This window comes from Saccopteryx bilineata, chromosome 2, assembly GCF_036850765.1.
Source record: "Saccopteryx bilineata isolate mSacBil1 chromosome 2, mSacBil1_pri_phased_curated, whole genome shotgun sequence".
Lineage (NCBI taxonomy): Eukaryota > Metazoa > Chordata > Mammalia > Chiroptera > Emballonuridae > Saccopteryx > Saccopteryx bilineata.
Window position 1 is genome coordinate 224403208 of NC_089491.1, and position 18821 is coordinate 224422028.

Below are 18821 nucleotides of genomic sequence, written 5' to 3' on the forward strand. Positions count from 1 at the left end.
ATAATAAAATGTCACATTCTGGCCTGACCTGTGGTGGCTCAGTGTATCAAGGGTCAAGCTGGAACGCTGAGGTCGCTGGTTCAAAACCCTGGGCTTGCCCGGTCAAGGCACATAGTCAAGTTCACTAAGACTCTGAGGGTAGACAAGACAAGCACACAAATAAAACAGACTAATATACAAGTCTGAGATTGCTCACCTCACTTAGGCATATCAATGGCAAGAAGAACATTACTGGTTCAGCTAACAGGACAGGTACATTTTGATGATGAGAGATCTTTTTTAAGATCGAATTTAATTTTATGGTATTTCACACAGAGTGCCACACGAAGCTAACTGCATAGCCTAGCACCAGTAAAAAGAGCAAAAGGCATTTTATAATATGCAAGTATGATCAATATTAGCAACAGGAAGACTATGCATAATGATGTGACAATCAAGAGTATAAATCACAAAATAAAACTGGATTATATACAGGCTCGATAAGGAAGAAAAATACTAATCTGTTTTTCTAAGTAAGCTGTATCTGGTTTCTCTGAGAAGAAAGGAAAATGAGAAGTCATTTCAATGGGAATAACATTTTAAATCATTTAACTATAATAAAATGTCACATTCTGGACTGACCTGTGGTGGCTCCGTGTATCAAGGGTCAAGCTGGAACGCTGAGGTCGCTGGTTCAAAACTCTGGGCTTGCCCGGTCAAGGACATATAGGAGTTGATGCTTCCTGCTCCTCCCCCCCTTTTCTCTCTCTCTCTCTCTCTCTCTCTCTATCTATCTCTATCTCTATCTCTCTCTCTTCTCTAAAATGAATAAATAAATAAAAATAATTTTAAAATGTCACATTCTGTTCCCTCTTTTTCCATTTTGTACTTTAAAAAAATAACGCTAAAGTGAAATCTAAATCAATTATAGAGCTTTTGAGAAAGGATTCAGAAAGATATCTTTTTTTTTTTAATTTGGAAAACATAAAGGTAGCACTAAGCTAAAATATTATTTTTCTTGCTTTTGTTATTCTGGTTAACACTCAAACCACACTTATGGGGCAACATCTAACCATACTTGAGGCAGCTTCCTCATATCTCTTTACAAATGGGGCATCCCTCAAACCATGTCAGGTGATGTTGCTTTTATTTATATTTTAAATTTTTATATAATCTGACAACCTTAAACATTTAAAATTTATTGATTGATTTTAGAGAGAGGGAGAGAAATATCGATTCATTGTTTCCCCCATCCATGTATTCACTGGTTGGCTCCTGTACCCACCCCGCCACATCGAGGGATCAAACCTACAACCTGGGTGTACTGGAACAACCTTCTAATCAGCTGAGCTACCTGGCCAGAGCCCATTGCTTCTGCTTTAAGAGCTCACACAGCCAAGTAAACCTGGAACTCTTTCACTGATCAGCAAGAACAAGTGCCCTTTAACATTAGAGTAGAGCTGTCCCTCCACGGAGCACGCCTGTGCCTTTCCCCCTCCCCTCTTCTTCCCCACCAGACATGCTTCCCTCTTTCTCCTAAACTCCTCTGCATTTGCCTCTGTAACTTGTCCCCTAAAGCCCATATCTTCTACCTCTGTGACTTTCTAAATAAACTTTCTCTTATATTTTGAAAAAAAAATAATTGGAGTAGAATGTTTTTGCTCAAGTCTCAAATATCCTGAGGTGGCTGCCCACTTGAGATGATTCTCTTCCTAGGCCACAGAAGCTGAGTGGTCTGGAAGAGAGGCAGGGGTGTTTCTGCTCTAGACTGAATGTCTGTGTTCCCCCAAAACTCAAAAGCTGAAACATGTTCTGACCCAATAGCTCAGTTCGTTAGAGCATCACCCAAGAGACAAAGATTGCAGCTTCAATCCCTAGTCAGGGAACACACAGGAACAGATCGATATTTCTCTCTCTTTCTCTCTATACCTTTCTTGCTCTCTAAATTCAATAAATAATTTTTTGTGTGTGACAGACACAGAAAGAGGGACAGAGAGAGGAACAGATAGGAACAGACAGGAAGGGAGAGAAATGAGAAGCATCAATTTTTCTTTGCGGCTCCTTAGTTTCCTTAGTTATTCATTGATTGTTTTTTCATATGTGCCTTGACCGCAGGGCTGCAGCAGAGCGAGTGGCCCCTTGCTCAAGCCAGTGACCTTGAGCTTCAAGCCAGCGACCTTTGGGCTCAAGCCAGCCACCATGGAGTCATGTCTATGATCCCACGCTCAAGCCAGCAACCCTGCGTTTAAACTAGTGAACCCGTGCTCAAGCCAGCAACTTCGGAGTTTCGAAGCTGGGTCCTGTGTCCCAGGCCAACACTCTATCCACTGAGTCACCGCCTGGTCAGGCAATAAATAATTTTTTTTTAAAGTTGAAACCTAACTATCAATATGATGGTATTTGGAGGTGGGCTTTTGGGTGATTAGGTCAGGGGCGGAGCCCTCAAGCTGCAGAGATTGACTGGTGTTCACAACTTTATCTCAAACACCTAGGACAGCGCCTGGCATGGGATAGGTGAACTGCTGACTTGTGAGTTATTGGTTCTCCTTCCTCAATTTCCTCAGAGCCTCATCCCCCCCCCTCAGTTCTGCCCTAGATGAGGCTCATACTTCTCCCCTCTAGAATTCCTGCAATCACTTCCTCATCAACCTACCAGCCTGAATTAATGCATGATTTCCCAAAGTGGGGCATGCGGACCCCCAGTGGGAGTGGTGAATGCATACAAAGATCCTGAGAGTCCTTTGGGGAATTTTTAAGATTTTTGTGTTGTCAAGTGACCACCCAACTATCCACATCATTCAGCATAGATTCCCACTGTTGATCAAGCACTGTCTAATTTCAGTGCCTATTCTGGGTGTGTGTTTAGGGTTAGAATCAAGCAGGACTAGGACCAGTTTCCTACAGTTTTACAGGAAAAGCACGGAGATTTAAGTGAACTCATAAATAATATATCATCTGTATTACATGAAAACCAAATCATACCACAAAGGACCAAATGAATAATGGCTTCTCAGCTGTACAGAGGCATACCAGAACAACCTCCATACAAATCACATGGGCAAATACCAAATGCATGCACTCTGCTTTCAGCAAAGCTCTTCCTTCATGCTAATGTTGTTGATTTGCATTTTATTGGTCTTGCAGAGTTTGGGGGTTGAAAAAGTTAATTTGGCTTTATAGTTGTTTAAGTGCTCTAAGCATTAAATGTTTTAAACTTAAATATTAAGTTATCAGCCTGACCAGGCAGTGGTGCAGTGGTGCAGTGGTGCAGTGGATAGAGCGTTGAACTGAAACGTGGATGACCCAGGTTCGAAACCCCGAGGTCACCAGCCTGAGCGCAGGCTCATCTGGTTGGAGCAAGGCTCACCAGCTTGAGCCTAAGGTTGCTGGCTTGAGCAAGGGGCCACTCGCTCTGCTGTAGTCCTCCCCCACCCCCCACCCCACCCCCATCAAGGCACATATGAGAAAGCAGTCAATGAACAACTGAGGAGATAAGGAGCCGCAACGAAGAATTGATGCTTCTCATCTCTCTTCCTTCCTGTCTGTCTGTCCCTGTCTGTCCCTCTCTGTCTCTCTGTCTCAAAATAAATGAATAAATAAGTTTTCAAAGATTTAAGTGAACTTTACGTAAAAATAATTTTAAGTCATCACTGAAGTCTGCAAGAACATTTTGTTGTTTAAACAGGGTGCCTATTGATACATATTCACATGGTTATTCATTGCAGCATCCTTCATAAGAACCAAAGATTAGACACAGTTCGAATGTCCAATCAATAGGGAATTGGTTTAAAGGTGTTTGGTATATCTTTAGAGTAGACAATGAAGCAATAAAAAGTAGGAATCTGCCCTGGCAGGTTGGCTCAGCGGTAGAGCGTCGGCCTAGCGTGCGGAGGACCTGGGTTCGATTCCCTGCCAGGGCACACAGGAGAAGTGCCCATTTGCTTCTCCACCCCTCCACCACGCCTTCCTCTCTGTCTCTCTCTTCCCCTCCCGCAACCAAGGCTCCATTAGAGCAAAGATGGCCCGGGCGCTGGGGATGGCTCTGTGGCCTCTGCCTCAGGCGCTAGAGTGGCTCTGGTCACAACATGGCGATGCCCAGGATGGGCAGAGCATCGCCCCCTGGTGGGCAGAGCGTTGCCCCATGGTGGGCGTGCCAGGTGGATCCCGGTTGGGCGCATGAGGGAGTCTGTCTGACTGTCTCTCTCTGTTTCCAGCTTCAGAAAAATGCAAAAAAAAAAAAGTAGGAATCTAATAAGCACTAATAGGAAACAATCCCCATTGTGAAGGGGAAAATGCAAGCTATCAAACAGTATAAAAGCATGAATGGAACCCTGACCTGTGGTGGCACAGTGGATAAGGTGTCGACCTGGAACACTGAGGTCGCCGGTTCGAAACCCAGGCCTTGCCCAGTCAAGGCACATATGGGAGTTGATGTTTCTTGCTCCTGCCCCCTTCTTTCTCTTCTCTCTCTAAAAATAAAGAAAAAAAGGGAAACTAAAGAATATATTCATAAACACATTTGCTTGCAAATATATAAGCCATCCCTGGAAGGAGACACAAGCAGCAGCAACGCTGGTTTCTTCTTGGGAGAAATATAGATCTGGGGACACAAGTGCAAGGGAGACTTCTCTGGAAACAAAATTTATACTTCTGAAATTTTGAACCATATAATTATTTCTTCCAAAAATAAACAGAAAAATAAAACATGGTGTTTACAATTTCCCACTCTTACACATAGGTATCACAAGCTGATATGCCTTCAGAGGCCTGGCAGGAAATACAGGTGAGAAAAATCATCAGGACTGGGATCTTAGCAAACTAGAGAAAGGATGCCTCCTAAAAGTTACAGGGTCAAGTGCAGTTTGTGGCACATATGCACAAAGGAGGCCAGAAATTGGAGTTGAATTTGTATGTGAAATCCTATAATTTTGATATGCTGGGATAAAAAAATCTTTAAAACTTAATTGATGGTATATATACAAAAATGTGTGTGTGTACATATACAGATCAGTTAATATTCACAGAGTGAACAAAGCAAAGCAACCAACAGTCAGATCAAGAAACAGAACATGTCCAGCTCCCTAAAGTCTTCTACTGCTATTTCTTCCAGTCACTAACTAGCTCCTCACCCACCCCAACCAGGAACCACTATCCTGACTTATAACCGACTAGATTTGTTTTGCCTGCCTTTGTACATTATATAAAGGGAATTGCACAGTTTGCACCTTCCTCTTAACATTGTACTTGTAAGATACACACACATTGTTGTGTAGTAGAAGGTGGGTCTTTCTCATTGCTGATAGTCTGCCATTTATTCATTGGTTTTCCTGTTGATGGATATTTAAGTTGCTCCCAGTTTGGGCCTATAAAAATAGTTCAACTATGGTGCTAGCCTGTCAGCTCAGTCGGTTAGAGCATTGTCCCAAACATCAAGGTTGCAAGTTCGATCAGAGCATATTTGGAAAGTGACCAATGAATACACAATTAAGTGGAACAGCAAATGAATGCTTCTCTCTCTCTCTCTCTCTGCCTCTATCTCTCAAACCAATCAATTTAAAAATAGTTTATCTATGAATATCTTACTGAACAGATGTAAGCACTTCTGTTGAGTATACCTCTAGGAGTGGAATTGAGTCACATTGTTTAGCTTTAAAAGACACTGCTGGGCCTGGCCAGTTGGCTCTGCATTAGAGTGTTGGCTTGGTGTGCGGAAATCCTGTGTTCAATTCCCAGCCAGGGCACACAGGAGAAGCGCCTATCTGCTTCTCCACCCTTCCCCTCTCCTTCCTCTCTATCTCCCTTCCCCTCTCACAGCCAAGGTTCCATTGGAGCAAAGTTGACCCAGGAGCTGAGGACATCTCCATGGCCTCCACCTCAGGTGCTAGAATGGCTCTGATTTCAGTGGAGCAACGCCCCAGAGGGGCTGAGCATCACTCCTTTGTGGGCATGCCGGGTGGATCCCGGTTGGGCGCATGCGGGAGTCTGTCTGACTGCCCCTCCGCTGCTCCTTCCCCCACTTCTCACTTCGGGGGGGAACACCACATTGCCAGTTTTCCAGTTGTTCCATGTGCTTGTGTTGGCAACATAAAAAACAAAGAAAAAAACACCTGGGCAAAAGCAAATACCTGTAGGCTAACAGTTTGTCAACTCTAGCCTGTGCATCTTCAGTTCTTGAGACAAAGATCTTTATGAGCTAAGTTCAGATCTCAGCACTGGCATTCCCTTGATGAAGACCTTCCAGTGTCTCCCACTCCTTGGATAATGGCCAAACTCTTTAGCTTGACATCCAACCCTGTCTGCATGCTGCCACTCTATGCTGTTTTCTGCCTCTTCCCTTCACTCTCCACTCCCTTATCTCCATCCCCACCACTCTGAACGCTGTGGAGGACTGTCAGAATCTCTAAGTCTGCATGCATTGGAATGTGCTGTCCTACTGCCTGTGGCTTTCCCTTACTTGGCCAATTTGTTTGTTTTCTCTCCCAAATGAACTAAGTCCTTGGGATAGGTATCCTATTACTAGGATATAAAATATACCCTAATTTTTGTGAGCAGTATGTCTGCAGTCTCTCTACCCCAAGGGCTATCATAATGCCTGGCACAGAGCAGGCATTATGATACTGGCGCCAGGCACTCTCGGATGTTATATTTTTTAAAATGCAGACAGGAGAGAAAAGGATACAGTTTAATATTATCCTGCTGCATCTGATTGTTCTCTCCAGAAGCAACCACTGGCACCACTTTCTTGTGTATTCCTCCGAAGATATGCAGTGAATACAAAATTTCATATTCAGTATAACCACATAGTCAATAGATGTAATGGAGAAAACAAGACTGAGAACGGAGATAAAAAGTTGCAAAGGTCTCATTGAGAGAGTGACATTTGTGCAAAGACAGAAGGAGGCTGAGGAAGAGAGCTCAGTGGTCTTAGGGAACAACAGGTGACAAGGCCCTGATGCAAGGGGTACCTGGCCTGCTTGAGATTCAGGTGAAACAGGGTGATCAGTGGTGAAAATCACTTAAGTGAATCAGATCACAGGAGGCTTTATAAGCCTTAAGGATTTCAGGCTTCCTTGAATGAGAAGGGAAGGAATACAGGTAGTTACTGATCAGGAGTGACATAGTCTGACTAGTGGTTTAGAGAGGATTAGAGCATCCTCCCCACACTCAAGGTTGCGGGCTCCATCCCGGGTCAGGGCTCATACAGGAACAGAGGTACAGATCCATGTTTTTGGGTGTGAGTGTGTGTGTGTCTCTCTCCTCCTCCCTTTCTCTAAATCAATATATAAAAATTTTAAAAGCAGCTCATGTGAGCAACTGGTTAAAAATGGGCAGGAGCCTGACCAGGCGGTGGCGCAGTGGATAGAGCGTTGGACTGGGATGCAGAGGACCCAGGTTCGAGACCCTGAGGTCGCCAGCTTGAGCGTGGGCTCATCTGGTTTGAGCAAAGCTCACCAGCTTGAACCCAAGGTCGCTGGCTCCAGCAAGGTGTTACTCGGTCTGCTGAAGGCCCGCAGTCAAGGCACGTATGAGAAAGCAATCAATGAACAACTAAGGTGTTGCAATGCACAATGAAAAACTAATGATTGATGCTTCTCATCTCTCTCCGCTCCTGTCTGTCTGTCCCTGTCTATCCCTCTCTCTGATTCACTGTCTCTGTAAAAAAAAAAAAAAAAAAAAATGGGCAGGAGTTCGGTGGGTGTGCTTTCTGCTTCAATTCAGCGCAAGAGGGACAGGTTGGGGGAGAGGATACCAGTGGACAAGTCCTGGGGACGTTGAGAACCCAGGCTCATGTTTTCCACAAGGCTACTGAGCCAACACACATGCTCCCTTACCAGAGAGGTCCGAGAACAACCTGGCAGAAGGATAGGGCCCCGCGCCACCCGCCAGTCGAGAGACGTCGCAAAGACCCGCGCTTGCGCTGTCGTGCCTAGCGAGTCGCCCGCTCCAGCTTTACTTCCCACGACCTCCCTTCCACGCCTGCGCACTACGACCCGGTCCCGCAGGCCTACGAAGCTAGGGACACCAAATTGCCTTTCTTGCCTACTGAGGAGGGAGAAATGGGCCCGTACTTAAAAATATTGTCTGTCCCTTCCAAGTCTAACAGACTAATTCTAAATGCCTTATCGCAATTCACCCTGTATGGAAGGGACTCGATCTTTGTGGCATGGAGAAAGCGGGCGAGTGACCCGAGTATCCAGTAAAGTTGTGGGTGGTGGTCACCCAGCAATCATGTGGTAGCCATCCACCAATCGACAGGCAGACCGCACTTTGCGGCTTGGCTTCAAACCACCGTGAGGCGAGAGTAGCCTCTGAGGCCCCGCCCCACTCGCCTGGGTATGGGGTTCCGCGAGATGGCAGGCGGGAGTGGGGGCGTCGAGAGCGGGGGCGGAGCGCAGTGGTCGAGTGACGGCCCGCCTCACCTATTCAGGGCGCGGACCGCGGTGGAGTGGGCTACACAACCAATGGGGAAGGGCGGGGGGCGGCCCGGCCAGCGAGGAGGGGGAGCAAGCGGCTGGGAGACGCGGGGAAGAGGAGGAGGCGGGATTCCAATCCGGTTTTATCCGGTTTTCCCACCGCCCCCGTCGTGGGTCGGAGCAGCTTGGGCGGCGGGAGAAGCGGCAGTGGCCAGGCAGCCCAGGTTCACGAAGACACCCAGCACGCGCTCGCCTCGCCGGCACGATGCCTAAAAGAAAGGTGAGCGAGGACCGCGGGCCGCACACGCCCCCTCTGCCGCCCAGGCCTGCTGCGGCGGTCCGCGAGGCCCAGGCCTGGCGCGTGCACGGCGGTGCTGGGCCCGTAGGCGCTCCGGGACCTGCGGCAGGCCGCTGGGCGCGCGCGCTGCCGTCTTGTGAGCGCTGCTCTGGAACGTTTGGCGGCCCGAAGAACCGGGTGGGAGATTCGAACACGGCGGCGGGAAGCCTCTGACGTCTCGCGGCCGGGCATTGTTCTGGCGGGCGGGCGAGCGCGGGTCGTTCGGGCACTTTTGTTTGCGGCCTGCTCCCACTTCCCCGTGTGCTTCCTTCCGCAGGTCAGCTCCGCCGAGGGGTCGGCGAAGGAGGAGGTAAGAGCCCTGCCCCTCGGCCTTGCGGGGGAAGGGTCGATTTGAGCCGCATCCTTCATTCCTTGCTCATTTTCCTTTTCTCTATTAAAGCCCAAGAGGAGATCAGCGAGGTTGTCAGCTGTAAGTATAGCCAGCCCCGCACCCGTTCCTTTCCCGAGGGATCGTGCCCAGTGAAGAAACAGCTCTACCTTTGCTTTTCAGAAACCTGCTCCTGCAAAAGTGGAAACGAAACCCAAAAAGGCGGCCGGAAAGGTAGGTTTCAAACTTACCTTAAGGGACCCGTGGTGTCTTTGAAATGCTGTTTTACTCAACCCCTGCCTTTTTCCTTAATAAAAAGCTGTTCTGGCAACAAAGATCTTGACTTTGAATGTCTCAAATAATTAACAGATGTCAGTCTCCTGGAATGTCAACATTTTACCATATTAACTTGAGCTTATAAAGGAAACCTATCCTTTGTTTTTGTGTGTATGGTCAGTGCTTGTCCATGGTTGCATGTGTGTGTTTCTTTCGACAGTAACAGCCAAGCTGGGACTGAGGCTAGGAGAAAGGGAATGTGGACGTTTTTGCAAGTAAAGTTCACAAGCCAAGGGAGGGGATTATATCTTACATGTGGGTAGATCAAGAGTCCTGTTCTGTGAGAAATAACTATTCTTAAAGTATTTTATTTACAGTTACACGTAACGGAATTCACGAAATCATTTTATTTCCTTAACACATTCAGTTCATGACGTTGTTGCTCTGGGATAGACTTATGATTGCAATATTCATATTGCAGGTCTTTGGAATGAAGTTCCTGGGAATATGTACATTTGAAAACTTACATTGGCAAAGCGGAATATATAAGTCATTTGTTACTTTGGTTTTGGATATAGCAATAAAACCTTCCTCTAAGCTCTCCATGTGCTTCAGGAGAAACTCATGGTGTGATTTAAATTTCTGTCCACTCAGAATTTAAGTGAGGATTTGGCGTGACAGTCCCTTTCCCCAGAATATCTTTAACTGTCATCTCTTTCCTAAAAGCATAGGTGAAAGCTTCATATTGCACATAGGGTTTTTCTTCCCGTTTCTTCATTTAAACATTTTGCAGAGGTGAGTGTAAAAAACCTTAACTTTTCTCCAATAGAATATCCTTTTTTGTCTTTTTTTTTTTTTAAGGAAGGTATATATTTATACCTTCAAGGAAGGTATAAATATAGTACGTCAGCTTAGAATTTTTCACACCAGGACATAATGCAGAAATTCTCTGTATACAAAGCTAGGGTACCCCAGAAACTTTTTTTTATTTTAATGGGGTGACATTGATAAATCAGGGTACATATGTTCAGAGAGAACATCTCCAGATTATTTTGACATTGGTTATGCTGCATTCCCATCACCCAAAGTCAAATTGTCCTCAGTCACCTTCTAACTGGTTTTCTTTGTGCCCCTCCCCCTCACAGAAACTTTTCTTGAGGGCTGAAGAAAAACAATAGATCTTGTTGCAGAAATGTTGCCAACAGCAGTGTACTGTTATTACCCATCTTTTTTTTATTATGTGCTCTTTTAAGAAGTCAGTTGGCTGAAATACTATGCCTATTTTCCTCTTAAATTGTTCTCTTATTTATCTCTGTCTTTATTTTGATCTGCCATAAAATTACTGGAATGAAAACAGTTTTAAGTATTAACTCCAGTTTCAGACATCAAGCTTAGTAAACATATTTGTTCCTCTCCAAGGTCTTGTCAGTTTTCCTTAAGGAGCAAACCTTTCAGTTAAGTTTTCCCAACAGAAAAAGAGAGTGGGTGGTCTTTTTTCCCCTTTAGGTAAATAATACATTTTGTTTTCACAATTGATCATTTGTGTTCATAAATGATCCACTTAAAGGTTTAAACAGAAGGTAAAAAGCCTTTTTTTTTCCCCCATTGAGAAGGGGGAAGGGAAGACAAGCGGCAATTCATTGTTCCATTTAGTTGTGCACTCAGTGGTTACTTCTCATATGTGCCCTGACGGAGGGTTGAACCTGCAACCTCAGTGTGCTAGGTCAGCACTTCACCCATTGAGCAAATTTTGATGTATTAATAACTGTACTGCAGGCTAGACATGCTGTTTTCAAAGCATATGTATCTCAGTGTGTGCTCTTGGCTTGGATAATTTTCTTAGAAGCATTTTAAAGTGGAAGCATACATTCCAAAAAACATGTTGGTTTACTATGTTTCCTCTAGCTTTCCAGCTATTAATGGTTGAAGTATTGTTTCAGGGCAGGCCATTCATAGTCATCATGCTGTGTTTGTGTATGGAATGCCACAATTGGTATGGGATACATTGTGTTGATTTTTTTTCTGTCCTCTTAGCATTGATATTTGTGAGATCTCCCTCCCTGTCTTTGTGGCCATTTAATGTGTGTTGGTCAGTATTGATAGAGGTTATTATACAACTTACTGGTACCTAACTTATTTTGTTGTTGGCTATGTTCTTTATTTACAGGATATGTTAAAATATTTGCAAAGCTGCTTCTCCATTGATGGATGGTATCCAAAAACACTGTTTTGTATTGCTTTAAAAGTGGCCTAAATTTCGAACCTTTTTATCATCATACTAAATAATTAATATGTGTGCTTTCAGATTCTTCAGACACCTAAATGATAACGATAAACCCAAAATTGATCATTTTAGTTATATGATAGTCAACTTGACCATACAACTTGGTGCATTTTTCAGGTGAATGGGCTTATTTACTGAGGGTAAATGTCTTTTCAGGACAGTAGATATTTGACAATTTATTGTTCATGTTTAAGAGAAGTTTGGGAGATACGAGGGGGAGAGATTTCTCCAGCTGTTCCTCACCTCATTTTTTTTCTGCCATGTGGAAATTCAGTGAATAGTGGGTGATGGAGAAGGTGTTGGAGAAAGTTGTGTAGTTCAGGCTTTAGGTTGAATCATCGTAGGAAGCTAATAGGCAAGTCCTGTTACAGTTCTTAGCAAACTTGGTTGTTCATTTACTGGGGGTGGACCTTAAGGTGGCTCATATAAAACATGTGTCATGTTAACTCAGGCTGAAGTGCGACAAAGCATTAACATTGCAACCATTGTGGATACTGTCTCAGTAGCAAGTCAGAAAAGGTTAGTAGTGTAAAGTTGGTGCTTAAAATATACTCTTATTCTATCATAGGATAAATCTGCAGACAAAAAAGTGCAATCAAAAGGGAAAAGGGGAGCAAAGGGAAAACAGGCTGAAGTGGCTAACCAGGATCCTAAAGAAGATCTGCCTGCAGAAAATGGAGAAACTAAAAACGAGAAGGTTGGAGTATTTGTGTGTGGTTGGGTTTTGACCCTGAACAGTAGATAATAAAATGTGTACTTTTATGAAGCCTTATGAATTTAGGTCATCCTTGAAATATTTATGTAAATTGTGTCTTTTTAAGCAAGCGAACAAGAAATTTTAAATTTTTTTAATTATTTATTTATTTATTTATTTTACAGGGACAGAGAGTCAGATAGAGGGATAGATAGGGACAGACAGGAACGGAGAGAGATGAGAAGCATCAATCATCAGTTTTTCGTTAACGACACCGTAGTTGTTTATTGATTTTTTTCTCATATGTGCCATGACCGCGGGCCTTCAGCAGACTGAGTAAGCCCCTCACTCGAGCCAGTGACCTTGGGTCCATGCTGGTGAGCTTTTTTTTGCTCAAGCCAGATGAGCCCATGCTCAAGCTGGCTATCCTGGGGTCTCAAACCTGGGTCCTTTTGCATCCCAGTCCTACGCTCTATCCACTGCGCCACCGCCTGGTCAGGCAGAAATTTTAATATATTCAGAAATTCACCAGTAACAGACACTATGTTGTACATTGGGCTCTCTGATATAAAAAATATTTAATTTACTAACTGATTTGGCACTCATTTTTTTCCCCTTAGAACTTGGTTTAAACAAGTACTCTAGTCTCTTTCAAATTGCCGTCGATAGAACTGTTCTAACCTTGTTTTTTTGTTTGTTTTTTAATTCTGGAAATTGCTTTAAAATGTTTTTAATCTGGCCCTGGCCGGTTGGCTCAGCGGTAGAGCGTCAGCCTGGCGTGCGGGGGACCCGGGTTCGATTCCCGGCCAGGGCACATAGGAGAAGCACCTGTTTGCTTCTCCACCCCCCTCCCCTCCTTCCTCTCTGTCTCTCTTTTCCCCTCCCGCAGCCAAGGCTCCATTGGAGCAAAGATGGCCCGGGCGCTGGGGATGGCTCCTTGGCCTCTACCCCAGGCGCTAGAGTGGCTCTGGTCGCGGCAGAGCGTTGCCCCTGGTGGGCGTGCCGGGTGGATCCCGGTCGGGCGCATGCGGGAGTCTGTCTTGACTGTCTCTCCCCGTTTCCAGTTTCAGAAAAATACAAAAAAAAAAAAATGTTTTTAATCCATTCCCTTCATTTGGCACATTTTTAACATGTTCATTGCTAATGAAGGTAGTGTATTTTTCTTAAAGGGGGCCACATGTTTAGAATTAAATATTAACTTAAATCAAGTAAATAAGAAGTAGTAACTAAGATAAGCAAATACATACTGTGTATGATACTAAGTTCCCATTAATCTTGACTCTTAAGCTATAAGAAAAAAGGCTTTTAAAAAAATGAGTAGCTGCAGGTTTTGATAAATTAACTTTTCTTAAGCCAACCAATGCTCTTTTACATTATATTGGCTAAATTAGAAAAGATAAGTAGTTCAGGTATTTATTTTTATAACTTTCTATTTATAGATCAATTTTTTAATGTAACCACTTCTACATTGCAAAATTTACAATCACAGTTGGCCTTTTAATTCTTAGTTCTAAAACCACACATTAAGTATTGTGTGATATAAAAAGACATTATAAGGGAAGAATTTGACCTAATACATATTACCAAACTACAGTTGATTCTTGTTCATGTGTTTGTTTCATGAGGTAGCTGTAAATACTGAACTGCAGTACTGATCACAATGTTTCTACCAGCTGATCAGTACATAACCATATTTTATGTGTGTTTTTCTTCAATATGTGTTGATACATTACCATTGAACTCATGGCTAACTAACAGAAACAGTGCTGTAACACATGCGTAAAGGAATCTATTCCACATATGTATTTTCTCCATAAGACACATCACAACATTCTTGCACTTGGCAATACTAGAAGACAACACTACACTTGTCTAAACAACATCGTCCAAAAAAAAAATGAAATATGTGGCACTAAATAGAGCATGAAAAAGATGCTTGTTTATGGTATTAGAGCTGAGACAAGAAGGCAGGACAACCTCAGCTGGTAATGTGCATGTTGAGTGGCTCAGATTTTTGGTGCTCTGAGTCTGCACACAACCATGGAAGTGCCATGAGTTGGTTTCTCCTCAGACCTAATAGTTCATGTATAAGTAAAATTTAAATTGTGTTACATGCTAAAGGTCTCAAAGATCATAGCAGTGATGCAAACTAAGTATTTTTCCTTTGATTTACAGAGCCCAGCCTCAGATGAAGCAGGAGAGAAAGAAACCAAGTCTGATTAATGTCATACACCACGTCTTATCAGCGGTCCCTGTCTCCCTTCTTGTACAATCCAGAGGAATATTTTTATCAACTATTTTGTAAATGCAAGTTTTTTAGTAGCTCTAGAAACATTTTTAAGAAGGAGGGAATTCCACCTCATCTCATTTTTTTAAGTATAAATGCTTTTTTTTAAGAGGTGAAATCATTTGCTGGTTGTTTATTTTTTGGTACAACCAGAAAATAGTGGGATATGAATATGGGAGGCTTTGATTGTCTTGGGTGTCAGCTTAACATTCCATAGATGGGGGTAGTTTTTATATCCTATAACACAAAGCATACTAAATGGCAATTTGGAGTCAGTTGTGCATTTAATGTCTTGAACATTTGAACTTACTTCTATTCCCATGGTTTTGGTAGAATTGTTCCCTATTCCCATGGTTTTGGTAGAATTGTTCCCTAAAGAAAACCACTCCTTGATCTTGGCTCTCCCTGTCAGAAGTTTGTGCACTCTGTAACATCTCTGGTGTGGTAGTCCAGTGTTCCTAGTAACTGTTAATGTGCTGTGAAAGATTAAGAATTTGATTATGTAGTACGTATGATATTAAATTGTGAATTAGTGGGACTGATGTGACAGTGTGTCAACATTTGAAGATACTAGTACTTGATACTCTTATCAAGAAAAGTTAGCCCCAAATTTTAAGCTGGAAAGTCACTGGAATAACTATTTAGAAAAGAATCACAACTACATGACTACATTTTTGGTACGTATGTTAAGAATTGTGTACAAATTGAAATGTCTGTGTACTTATCCTCAAAAACAACCAATAAAAATCTCAATTATGAAAGAATTTTTTGGAGCACATGAATTAAGTCTGGCTTAAATTTTACTTCCAAAGTTTTCTTAAAAGAGTGAAATATGCCTGCCTGACCAGCAGTGGTACAGTGGATAGAGTGTTGGAGTGGGATATGAGGACTCAGTTTTTAAACCTCAAAGTCACCAGCTTGAGCAAGGGTTCATTGATATGACGTCATGGTTCCTGGCATGAGCAAGGAGTCGCTGGCTCAGTACAGATGAAAAAGCAATCAATGAGCAACTGAGGTGCCACGACTCTTTGAGTTGATGTTTCTCTCATCTCCTTTCCTGTCTGTCCCTCACTTAAAAAAGTGAAATCTTATTTTTTTGTAATATATACTTGAACATCTATATTGTCCTTGGAAGATGTTTGTGTGACTGAATTGGTTTAATAATGGGGAAACAGTTCAATGTCCTCTGAAGCAGAATAAGTTTTTGCTCTTCATAGGAAGTAAGTTTGTAAGTACTAAGCTAGAACTAGACCTGGGGTGGTTGTGCATATCTTTCAAGGTTGCTTTCTTGTAGATTGGATTTGCATTTTGCTATCTTAATATATTGCTCACAAAAATTAGGGGATATTTCAAAATGTACATTCAAGATCAGGGAACATGTAGATGCTCCAATACTTAAAGCCTTTTGTATAGTCACTATATAGAGTGTATTTTCACCAATGAAATAAAAGTTTATTTTGCATCTCATTTGCATAATCAAACTTTCTTTGACTTGTTTGCTTTTCTGATGTTCTTGTTTAATAAAAATCAAATGCTTTTTTTATTGCTACATATTCATTTTGAAATATCCCTTTGTTTTTGCTAGCAGTGTAGTTTTAGTCTTGGGAGGTGATGTTGAACACCTGCCAAATGCAAAAACAGAAGGCACTTTGCCAAGGTTACCACTGAAGACAAGTCTGAGGGGCCTTGGAACAAAGTTTAGACTTCTCTACACTTGACATATGTATTTTGTGTGTGTACTGATGAGTAGGAGGCAAGAAAGCTTTAAAAACAGGAGTCCTGGGGATCACAGCTCGGCAAGCACAGTATGCACAAATGACCATTTTGAGCAGAGTTCGTAGGAAGTGGCAAGGTGTGACATCCTAAAAAGAGACTGCAGAAAAAACATGCAAAAAAGGCACTGACTGGGATGAACTGACAAAGGGCTTTGGCAACTTGGGGAATGAGAAAGGACTCCAGGTTCCCCAATTCTTGGTCTTTATACAGTAATGGGTCTGAAATGGTAGTCAATGAAGATTTGCATTACATTTCTAACTACATAAACTAGGTTAGTCTTTTGGATATGTAAAGTAAGTAAATTTCCTTCATACTGCTATTTTTTTGTACCAGAATTTTTCAAACTACTGTTTGTACCAGTTAAAAGGATACAGTATCTAAACAGAATTTTAACTAACGCATCCAGTATTGTTCATTTGTGCTTCTCAACATTCTTCACCCCTAGGAATGGTGATAAATTATAATCAGAAAATTTTTCTCAATTGTTCTGAACTCTTGGCTACTAATATTTTTCTTAAAAAGTGTAATAGGGGGCCTGACCAGGTGGTGGCGCAGTGGATAGAGCGTCGAACTGGGATGCGGAAGGACCCAGGTTCGAGACCCTGAGGTCGCCAGCTTGAGCGCGGGCTCATCTGGCTTGAGCAAAGAGCTCACCAGCTTGGACCCAAGGTCGCTGGCTCCAGCAGGGGGTTACTCGGTCTGCTGAAGGCCCACGGTCAAGGCACATGTGAGAAAGCAATCAATGAACAACTAAGAAGTCGCAACGCGCACAACGAGAAACTGATGATTGATGCTTCTCATCTCTCTCCGTTCCTGTCTGTCTGTCCCTGTCTATCTCTGCCTCTGTAAAAAAAAAAAAAAGTGTAATAGGGGCCTGACCTGTGGTGGCACAGTGGATAAAGTGTCGACCTGGAAATGCTGAGGTCGCAGGTTCAAAACCCTGGGTTTGCCTGGTCAAGGCACATATGGGAGTTGATGCTTCCAGCTCCTACCCCCTTCTCTCTCTCTGTCTCTCCTCTCTCTCTCACCCTCTCTCTCTCCTCTCTAAAAATGAATAAATAAGAATAAATAAATAAATAGAATACCATCAAGGAAGGTTCCAGAAGCTGACTCAAAATTAAAAAAAAAAAAAGTATAATAGGGTTTTTTGTTTTGTGTTTTTTGATGTCCTAGAGATTGATACCTAAAAGAAATTGTATTCCCCATAGAAAATTGGAATGAGCCTGGCTTGTGGTGGTGCAGTGGATAAAGCTTCAACCTGGAACACTGAGGTCACTAGTTCAAGACCCTGGGCTTGCCCGGTCCAGGCACATACATACAACAACCAAAGTGAAGCAAGTATGAGTTGATACTTCTCCCTCTACACTTGACATGGTATGAAATCAATAAAATGTTTTAAAAAGAATTGGAACGAGTTCTATCTGGATAACTTGGTCGGTTAGGCATCATTCCGAAGCACAGAGGTTGCCCTGGTCAGGGCAAGTACAAGAACAGACTGATTGATATTCCTCTTTCTCTCTCCCCCCCATTCCTCTTGCTAAAATCAATAAACAAAAAAATTTTTTTTTGTATTTTTCTGAAGTGGGGAGGCAGACATACTCCCACATGAACCCGATCAGGATCCACCCATCATGCCCACCCTAGGGCGATGCTCTGCTGCAACCGGAGCATTCTAGCACCTGAGGCCATGGAGCTGTCTTCAGCACCTGGGCCAACTTTGCTCCAAAGGAGCCTTGGCTGTGGGAGGGGAAGAGAGGATAGAAAAGAAGGAGAAGGGGAAAGGTGGAGAAGCAGATGGGCACTTCTCCTGTGTGCCCTGGCTGGGAATCAAACCCAGGACTGTCACAGGCTGGGTCGGATGCTCTACCGCTGAGCCAACCAGCCAGGGTCCTAAAAAAATTTTAATTGGAATGGAAGTACTCCAGATTTTACTAGCCTTAAGCATTATCCTTTTGTGATAAAATGAACCCACAACTGTGTGTTCTGTCAAAGGAAAATTTTGTAATTAGTTTTTTTGGTAATGGTCCACTCTGAGGTCTAATGTCTGGGATCCCTTTCAACCATTAGTTCTGAACAAAGAATTGAGTGATGAGAGAGAATGGTTGACCTGACATCAATTCAAACATCATAAATGGAAGATAACTTTAGTAAGGATGCAAACAAATTAGTGTAGAAAAACCAGTTAACAAGAACCCCTGCTTTATCTTGACTTATCAAGGAATAAATTTGACTCTTCCAATGAGGATTAGTCAGAGGACTTCAGGTATAGAACCTGCTGACTAGTACTGAAATTCACGTAATAATGGACACCCAAAGGAAAAAATTTGGTTGTAGCAATCAGTGTTCAAAAGTGTGTGTAAAAGTGTTTGCAGGGGTAGGGATAGGAATTAGGGGGATTGGGCAGATGCAGGGAGGAGAAATATGTTTGTGTGTGTAATTTAAGTAC

General features: G+C 43.0%; 2 protein-coding genes across 2 annotated transcripts in view; one reads left to right on the top strand and one right to left on the bottom strand.

Moving 5' to 3' along the window:
- GET1 (guided entry of tail-anchored proteins factor 1) overlaps nucleotides 1-9745 on the bottom strand; it is a 29329-nt gene extending 19584 nt beyond the window's left edge. Inside the window, exons 1-2 of the mRNA XM_066259353.1 lie at nucleotides 9310-9745; nucleotides 4316-4448 (exon numbers count right to left, since the gene is read on the bottom strand). The gene's annotated coding sequence lies outside the window, so the exon portion shown is untranslated. The remainder of the gene's footprint in view (nucleotides 1-4315; nucleotides 4449-9309) is intronic.
- HMGN1 (high mobility group nucleosome binding domain 1) lies at nucleotides 8517-15381 on the top strand. Its single transcript, XM_066259354.1, has 6 exons — nucleotides 8517-8673; nucleotides 9008-9040; nucleotides 9131-9160; nucleotides 9242-9292; nucleotides 12187-12315; nucleotides 14488-15381. The coding sequence occupies exons 1-6, from the start codon at nucleotides 8659-8661 to the stop codon at nucleotides 14533-14535; spliced, it is 306 nt and encodes a 101-aa protein (XP_066115451.1). The 5' UTR covers nucleotides 8517-8658; the 3' UTR covers nucleotides 14536-15381.
- Nucleotides 15382-18821: the final 3440 nt, after the last annotated feature.